Consider the following 8,881-nt stretch of genomic DNA (forward strand, 5'->3'; position numbering starts at 1 on the left):
GTCCAAGGGGTTTGCCTTTGGGAATATGACCTTGAACACCAGGAGGGGTGGAGAAAGATGGCAGAAGAAAGAAAAATGCATTTCGAAATTAATACCTCTAATGGCACTCTTTCCTGCCTTTTGAACCTGGTCCCCATATTTATACTTTTCACTGAGGCCCACAAATTATGTAGCCAGCCCTGCCCCTAACCCCACCCCTTCCCTGACACATCCCAGATTGTATGTCCCCAGAAGGAGTGGGTCTAAAGATAGACCGGGAATGTCACTGGGCTCAGGGCCTCCCTTGGCCCAGAGGACAGGAAACCATACTGGATATGCCCCCAAGGTTGTCTGAGGCCCTGACGTGACCTCCAGAGCCAGGGACTGCCTCCACACTGACCTCTCTGTTCACCTATCTGGGGAGCCAGGTTCTAAACCACTTTGCCATGACCTCTGGGAATAGGAGCAGGGAAGAATCCCAGAGCAAGTGTAAGGAGAGGCCCCACATTCAACCTTCCCTCTGCTCTCTGGGCCTGGGCCAGGTGGGGGTCAGCACCCAGGATCCAGGCAGGCCTGAGCAAGAGGAGACTCCCCACCCTGGGTACCACTCCCTCCCAAGATCCTAGTTCTTCTGGTCTTGCTAGTTGGGGTTCCTCCCTGAAACTCTCCCACGCAGCTGGGGCCTGCAGGGCCTCTGCTTGTCAACACACAATAGTTACAGTATTATTACCATGCCTCCCTCCATCCTTCAGTAGGTAGGGGTTTCTGGGTCCTTGTGGCAAAGGAGGCAGCTAAAGTTCAGAGAGGGAGTCCCACTTGCTTGAGGTCACACAGCAAGAGGAGGGCAAAGGCAGGATTAAAATTTCAGTCTGTCCGATTTCAGAGTTGATGCTTTGCCATTCCTTCCTTTATTATAAAACAGATCTCTCAGAGGCTCAGAGAGGTGAAGACACTTCCTCGGGGTCACACAGAAAACCCCAAGTGGGGCTGGGATTTCAAGGCTGGAAGGCAGGGGCCAGGGCCGGATGACTTCACAAGTAGTCATTCACTTTCTCTCTGAGAGTCTCAGCATGATGCCAAGTGACGTCACCTATATGACTGAGGTGCTACTCATTATTGGGAATCGGGGTGCCCAACGGGGTCTGGGGAATAGATAATATCTTTATGAACACAGCCGCTCTTTTTCCGCCGGCATAGATAAACCTTATCTATGAGCCAGGAGAAACAAAGAAACGTTAGAGATGTAACTTATATAATGATATAATATAGTATAATAATATAAATGTTATTATATAATAAACATAATCTATATAAATGCTATTATTTAACGTAGTATAACGTAACATAGGCAGTCACTTATATGAGCCTGAATATGGGGATGCTTAGTCATTTTGCGGTTTGCATGATGTTCTTGCTTCTGAATTCAGTTGTGGTCCTGCTGTGGTCCTCAGCGTGTCCCCCTCCAGCACATCTCGGTGTGGCTCTGTCTGGGTTGGGTGTTCTGTGTTGGTGTTGGTGTGTAACAGAACCCCATGGCCTCAGTGTGGGTGCCTCACCAACTCTCTGATGTCAGGGGCTGCTTTTCTTCTTTACCTGGAAGACTGCCCAGCTCCCTCACTGTTCTCCTGGCTTTCTCGCTCCTTCCACAGAGGACACAGTGACATCCTTTTTTTACTCTCTCTCCCTCTTTCCTTTTTTCTTTTTTTTTAAGTATAATGTATATTTAGTATATAAGTATACAGCTGGGTAATTTTTTTAAAGATTTTATTTATTTATTTATCAGAGAGAGAGAGTGTGTGAGCGTGCATGAGCACAAGCAGGGGGGAGAAGCAGGCTTCCTGCTGAGCAAGGAGTCAGATATGGGACTTGATCCCAGGACCGTGGGATCTTGACCTGAGCCGAAGGCAGCTACTTAACCAACTGAGCCTCCCAGGCCCAGGTGTCCCCAGCTGGGTAATTCTTTACAGATTTGCACACACGTGTTACTACTGCCTGGAGGAAGAGAGTGGGCCTCATCACCATTGCTCCTTTGGGACAATGGAATCCCTATTCTGTTCTAGAACCTCATGTCAGTGGAGTTACACAGTATGTTTTATTTGTGTAAGGCTTCTTGAGCTCTACATAAAGTTTTCGGGATTCATCCATGGGGCTGCAGACACCAGTGGTTGGCTTGTTTTCTCACTGCTGAGTGATATCCCACGGGCTGAGTGACCCACTCATTCTTTTTCCGTTCCCTTCTTGATGGATCTTTGCATTAATTTCCAGGTTTTGATCATATTAAAAAGTAAGTCTGATTGTAACATCTCCCTGTCCCGGGAGATTGAGACCCTCTTAACGTTTATCCGCTCTTCTCAGAATTCACTGAAATCTCTTCACGGGGCCTGTAATGATGTGGCCGTTCTAGCCCCTGCCTGGCTTTTCGGCCTCAGTGTCTGCCTTCCTCTTCTTTGTCCTCTGAGTTCCCCCTGCTTTGTAAGGGAGCTCTGTATCCCCCCAGCCCCCGCCTTTGAACCACAGCTTAAAGGACACTTTCCGGCAAGCTTCACGGACCAGCCAGCCTCCACCCCTAGACTCCATACCTCCTCGGAGCTCCCTACACTTCTCCCTTCATCCTTCCAGTTGTGTATAACAGTTTGTGTGATTACTTAATATCTGTCATCAGACTGAGCTCCATGAGGACAGGCACCGGTTTCGTCTTAACCTCCAACAGTCGCCCAAACCAAAGCTTGCCCACGGTTAAGTACTCATTACATATTTCTGGAGTGCTGCATGTCGAGTAGACCCTTTTCCCATTCTGAGCCTCAGTGCTTTCCCCTCTCCCGTCACCCCCCCCAAACACAGACTTTCTCCTGGGAACAGTCAGGGAACCTTGACTCCCCCTCTTTCCCTCTTCAGCAGCTGTGGGTGACGCACCCAGGGGCGGGCACCCCGCCCCACTGCGGACGCTGATTTGGCCTGGTTGGGCAAGGCCAGGGTTGCCTGGGGGGAGGTTACTCATCCTGGGCTCAGGTAAGAGGGCCCAGGTTGGGAGGTGGCACACCCAGGGGGAACGCTGAGGGAGCAGGACGGAGCCATGGACCCTGCCAGGAAAGCAGGCGCCCAGGCAGTGATTCGGACTACGGGCTGGCTGGTTCTGTTGATGCTCCTTCTTGGAGGAGGTGGGTCTGCTGGAGGGGATGGATGGGGTACAGTAGGGGCCCTAGGAAGGAGCTGTCTCCTACAAGGAGAGCTGTGGGGACAATCTTCCATCCTGAGCAGAAGGGGCTGTAGGAGAGATCCCCTACTTTGGGCAGAGGGACTATGGGGAGGATTCCTCCCTGGGGGGAGGTTCTTCCATCCTGAGCAGATGTGAGCTGTGGGAAGGACCCTCTGCCCTGGGCAGAAGGGGCAGTGGAAAGTGATCCCTCGCTGAGCCGCCTGGACTGTGGGAAGAGTTCTGCCACCATGAACGGAGAACTGTGGGAAGGTGTCCCTCTCATCCATAGCAGGGATTCCCCCATCTGGAGCATAAGGGGCTGTGGGAAGGATGTTCCCACTGCAGGCATAGGGTGCTTTAAAGGAGAGGGGCACCAGATTGGTGGGGAGGTTTTCCTTACTCCTGTCCTGGAAAACGGTGGGCAACAGCATTGTCCCGTCCCGGGGACAGAGGGCATGGGAAGGATTATTTCTGCTTTCTGGGAGAAGGCTTCGGTAGGGATCCCTTAGTTCTGCTCGGCCCCGCATCCCCAGGAGCGCAGGCCCTGGAGTGCTACAGCTGTGTGCAGAAAGCAGATGACGGATGCTCTCCGCAGAAGACCAAGACGGTGAAGTGCGCGCCGGGCGTGAAAGTCTGCACAGAGACCGTGGGGGCGGTGGAGACCAGTGAGTGGGGCCCTCTGGTCCATTCATACCCGTTCAAGCTCCCCAAGCCAGGCCCCGCCTCCTTTTATCCCGCCCTTCTGAATTTGCCCACATCCATTCAACGCCCTCCATGCATCCCTTTCAGCCTGGCTGGAGCCCTTCAACACAATCACACCGTTAGGGCGCGGGGCTGACAGGTGCTGCCTGAGTGGGGTGAGCTGGGAGAGCCCGGATTTGGGACCCAGTCCCCTTCGAGGGCACACCCTCTCCATTTCCGCCTTGTCCCCCCCCCCACCCCCCCACCAGATTTCCCTACTCACCCTGTCCCTGCCAGAACCCTCTATCCCGTGACGATGCAGACCCCTCCGCAGGTCTCCTCCTAGGTTCCCTAGACTGAGGCTGCCTCCCACTAACCCACCCCCGAGGGGAATCCGGCCCCCATCTGAGGCTACAGCTCCTGGGAGGTCCCACCTGTCTCTGCTCCTGTGCCCTTTCTGTCAGTCTCCCAGTTCCTTCTTAAGATTCTTTGTGCGGTTCCATCCCTCTATCGCCCGGCCCCGTCCTACTGCACTCTTGGGCCTCCCCTCTCGGTTTTGTCCGTCCGCCTGTCTGTTCCCTCCGACTCATCTCTTTGAGGATCTGCCCCTCCGTCTGTCGTTCTTCCCCTGCGATCGGCTTTCTGAGGCCCCGGCCCTTCGACCCTGGCTCGGCTCTCTTCTGCTGGTGGTGGTGGGGTCCACTCGAGGCCCCGCCCCTAGCCCCGCCCCTGACTCCGCCCCCTCCCCTCTCCGCAGTCCACGGGCAGTTCTCGGTGGCAGTGCGGGGCTGCGGTTCGGGACTCCCGGGCAAGAATGACCGCGGCCTGGACCTTCACGGGCTACTGGCCTTCATCCAGCTGCAGCAGTGCTCCCAGGACCGCTGCAACACCAAACTCAACCTCACGTCCCGAGCTCTGAACCCCGCAGGTCGGTGGGGGCGGGGCCCTAGGCTCGGAGGCGGAGCCACACCACTGCTGAGCCACTAGGATGATCCCAACCTGGAGGCGGGAGAACTCGGCTCGTGCTGGGGGCGGGGTCACGCGGCGGCAGGCGGGGCTTCGTCGCCGGAGGCCGCGTGGGGAGGGACGCTAGGGGTGGGGCTATGCCGGAGGAGAGGGACAGGCGGGGGCGGGCCACGCTCTGGGCGGGGCTAGGGGCGGAGACCTAGGCTGCAGGGACCCTCGGGCTGAGCTGGGCTTGCGGAGCCTTCTGGACCCCTTCCCTCCAACGCGCTCCCCTCGCAGGCAATGAGAGCGCGTACCAGCCCAACGGTGCCGAGTGCTACAGCTGCGTGGGACTGAGCCGCGAGGCGTGCCAGGGTACGGCGCCGCCCGTCGTCAGCTGCTACAACGCCAGCGACCGCGTCTACAAGGGCTGCTTCGACGGTAACGTCACCCTGACGGCAGGTGAGCGAGTGGGGGGCATGGGGTCAGCGGGAGTTGTGGTAGCCTCTCGGAGGCCTCACTGGCGGTGGGTAGCCCTTTCCCCAGAGTTCCCCCACCTCCAGCACGTTCTGGAAACGGTAGGCCTAAGTTCCCGCCTTCGCCTAGAGCGGCAGGAGAAACACAGCTCTACCCCCGACGTGGTGTGGGGGTACGGGTGCTTTTGTCCTAGAGTCTTTTTTGGATATACATCTCCGTAGAGGCCTGCCAGGTGCAGAATGGGACGATGCGCTGTGGGAAATGTAAGCCTTCAAGCTTCTCGATTGCAGGGACTCGAGCTCTGGCTCCTTAAAAGGGCTGGGTTTAGGTTAGGGTTTAGGTTAGGGCCGCCCACCTAACCACTTAGGAGAGAGGTAGTTCATCCTCCAGGCCTCTGCCCCAGGGAACCCTGAGGGGTGTACTTCAAACGCCTCTTCTGCCTGGTGCATTATGGGAGATGTTGTTCTGCACTCTTTTTTTTTTTTTTTTAAGATTTTTATTTATTTATTTATTTGACAGAGAGAAATCACAAGTAGATGGAGAGGCAGGCAGAGAGAGAGAGAGAGGGAAGCAGGCTCCCTGCTGAGCAGAGAGCCCGATGCGGGACTCCATCCCAGGACCCTGGGATCATGACCTGAGCCGAAGGCAGTGGCTTAACCCACTGAGCCACCCAGGCGCCCCTGTTCTGAACTCTTAAGACTGATTTTGGCAGGGGTGGGGGTGGAAGGGAGAATGTCGGGGAAAATTGAAGAGAGGGATGTGGGGAAAGTTTGTTGGGCTCTTGGGTCTTATGAGAGGTGTATCCGGGTCCATACTTTCCCAGCTTTTCTCCTAAGGTATTGTGGTACTTGTAGTTCATCCTACTCACTTTTCTTCTCAAAAGTGGGAATCTGGGTTCACCATGTGCCAGAGACAGTGGGACAGAGTTTCTGGAAGTGGGGCTTGAAATAAGACTTTGGATTAATGGATGCAGAGCCCTTCTGTCCCCCGTATTAGGAGTTCTTGCCCTTTGTCTTGCCCTGAAATTTCCTTCTGGCTCTGCAACCCTCCCACCACTGACCCACCTGTGTCTCCCTCCTGCAGCAAATGTGACTGTGTCCTTGCCTGTTCGGGGCTGTGTCCAGGACGAGTTCTGCACCCGGGATGTGGTGACAGGCCCAGGGTTCACACTCAGTGGCTCCTGCTGCCAGGGGTCCCGCTGTAACTCGGATCTCCACAACAAGACCTTTTTCTCTCCTCGAATCCCACCCCTTGTTCTGCTGCCCGCTCCTAAGCCCACCACTCTGGCCACAACCAGCTCCGTCACTACTACCCCAGCCCCAACCACACTCGTCTCTACCAGCAAACCCACCTCAGCCCCAGCCAGCCAGACTTCTCCACAGGGAGTACATCCAGAGACCTCCCAGAAAGGGGAATCTAGCGTGGCTGAAGGCGCCCCTGGCCACCAGGACCGAAGTAATATGGGGCATCACCCTACAAAAGGTGTGGCCTATAGTAAAGGCTCTGTGACTCCCTTCATTGGGCTGGTGGCCCCTCTGTTGGCTGTGGCTGCTGGCAACTTACTCTGAGTTTTTCCATCTAGAAACCATCTTGCCCTATTCCCTGGCCCTGGGCGCCCTCTCTTCACACTACTTTCCTTTCCCGGACTGGACTGGGCTGGCCCAGCCCCCGTTCTTCCAATCTTCCCTACTCTCCCCAGCTTCTGCTGCACTGGTTTGCGGCTTTGGGAAATAAAGTTACCGTTGTCTATATCCTGCCAGGGTGTTGCAGCTTTTTGAAGGCAGCAAATGCGTCTCCCTCATCTCTGTCTCTCTTTCCTGTCCTCATGGTGCCTAGGACCGAGAAAAGTCAGGGCTGTCATAGGGAAAATGGGAGAAACAATGATAAGCTTCCTCTTTGCCTTCTTACAGCCAACCTGGAATATGGGGGGTAGAGCGGGGTACTCATGCCTTCCTCTGCTTGGCTGCTGCCCCTTCCCCCCATCTCTGTGGCAATCGTTTGGGCGTCTGACTTCCTTACTAGACTGTGAGCTCCTCAAGGGCAGGGACCGTGCCTTATGCCCCTGTGTGATCAGCCTCTGGCACAGAAAGGTCTCAATAAAAGTTTGGTTCCTTTGTATAGTGTTTTGAAGGACTCATTTCTTATGCTAACCTCTCAGTGTAACCTCACAGCTGAGCTAAGGCAGGAATGCCAAGACCTTTAACAGAGAAGCTGAGATCTAGAACCACAGCCCTGGGGGAAGTTGAGGTTTGAACTGCTTTCATCTCCTGGGGTTTAGCCAGCTTGTGGCGATCCCACTGGTGAGGGGGCTGCCCTGTGAAACCACTAAGTGGTGACGAGGGTGAATGGGGCTCTTAGCAACATTTGGGAGCAGAAGGGGGCTTTGTTTCATGGCTTGGACACCATCCCCAGCTCCCACCCACCTTGTCATCTGTTTGGCGGCTGCTGCTTTTTTTTTTTTTTTTTTTAAGATTTTATTTATTTATTTGACAGAGAGAGATCACAAGTAGGCAGAGAGAGAGGAAGAGAGAGAGAGAGAGAGAGAGAGAGAGAGAGAGGAGGAAGCAAGCTCCCTGCTGAGCAGAGAGCCTGATTCGGGGCTTGATCCCAGGACTCCGAGATGATGACCTGAGCCAAAGGCAGAGGCTTAATCTGCCGGCCACCCAGGCGTCCTGCTTCTTCTTCTTTTTTTTTTAATGGTCTGATTACCATTACAGGCCTAGGTTAATCTGTGAAAGCTAGTTATTATTTTTAAAGGTTTTATTTATTTATTTGGCAGAGAGAGAGAGAGTGTGTGTGTATAAGCAGGGAGAACACAAGAGGGAGAAGCAGGCTCCCCACAGAGCTGGGAGCCCGATGCGGGGCTCAATCCCACGACCCTGGGATCTGACCTGAGCCAAAGGCAGACAGACACTCAACCGACTGAGCCACCCAGGCACCCTGTGTTAGTCACTTTTAAAAGTCTTAACCACATACCAGGCCTGTACTGAGGGTGTTTGCAGCCGGAGTCACATTTAATTTTCCATATACATTCTCAGATGGGATGATTGGGGAAACTGAGGCTCAGAATGGTAAAGTAGTTTACCCACGGCAAGTAATCTGTGTATCGGATTCTGTTTTGTGTACTGTACCTGGATTAATGTACTTAATTTATACAACCATCCTATGAGGTAAGTATTAATTATCTGCATTTTATAAGATGAAGAAACCAGACCCAGAGAGGTTGAGAAACTTGCCGCAGGTCACCCAGCTAATAAGCACAGGAACCCAGATTTGGACCCCAGCGGACTGCCTTTACAGAGGGTGACCAAGATGGCCATAACTTTTCCCTCAGCTTGACTAAACTTGAGATAGACTTCTCTCTGTTTTTGAACCCCTGACCTCCCTCTTACCCTGGGCCCTTCCAGAATCCAGATGGCCTAACCACAGAAGCCCCAACCTCGCTTTTCTTAGAGCATTCACTTTGGAAAACTTGTCATTATAACTTCTTTCTCTGGTCCTTTGAGATGTATATAACTATCCTTAAAAGCCTCCAGCTAGTTTTAGAGCCCAGAAAATGCCTTTCTCTAGGACCTGGGAGCCAGCTCTTTGAAATGTACATAT

At 53.9% G+C, this 8,881-nt stretch overlaps 1 protein-coding gene across 1 annotated transcript; it reads left to right on the plus strand.

The window, feature by feature from the left end:
* Positions 1–1,329: 1,329 nt before the first annotated feature.
* On the plus strand, positions 1,330–7,361 carry LYPD3 (LY6/PLAUR domain containing 3). Its single transcript, XM_059152530.1, has 5 exons — positions 1,330–3,137; positions 3,709–3,840; positions 4,614–4,784; positions 5,102–5,263; positions 6,362–7,361. The coding sequence occupies exons 1-5, from the start codon at positions 3,053–3,055 to the stop codon at positions 6,844–6,846; spliced, it is 1,035 nt and encodes a 344-aa protein (XP_059008513.1). The 5' UTR covers positions 1,330–3,052; the 3' UTR covers positions 6,847–7,361.
* The last annotated feature ends 1,520 nt before the right edge of the window (positions 7,362–8,881 follow it).

The sequence above is a fragment of the Mustela lutreola genome, chromosome 16 (genome assembly GCF_030435805.1).
Source record: "Mustela lutreola isolate mMusLut2 chromosome 16, mMusLut2.pri, whole genome shotgun sequence".
In the NCBI taxonomy this organism is placed as follows: domain Eukaryota; kingdom Metazoa; phylum Chordata; class Mammalia; order Carnivora; family Mustelidae; genus Mustela; species Mustela lutreola.

Bases quoted from the DNA above. Each gene is read 5' to 3' on its own strand.
- LYPD3 (XM_059152530.1), top strand. From the start codon at position 3,053: ATGGACCCTGCCAGGAAAGCAGGCGCCCAGGCAGTGATTCGGACTACG. The intron at 3,841-4,613 runs GTGAGTGGGGCC...CCCTCTCCGCAG, and splicing joins CGTGGGGGCGGTGGAGACCA to TCCACGGGCAGTTCTCGGTG. The intron at 4,785-5,101 runs GTCGGTGGGGGC...CTCCCCTCGCAG, and splicing joins CCGAGCTCTGAACCCCGCAG to GCAATGAGAGCGCGTACCAG.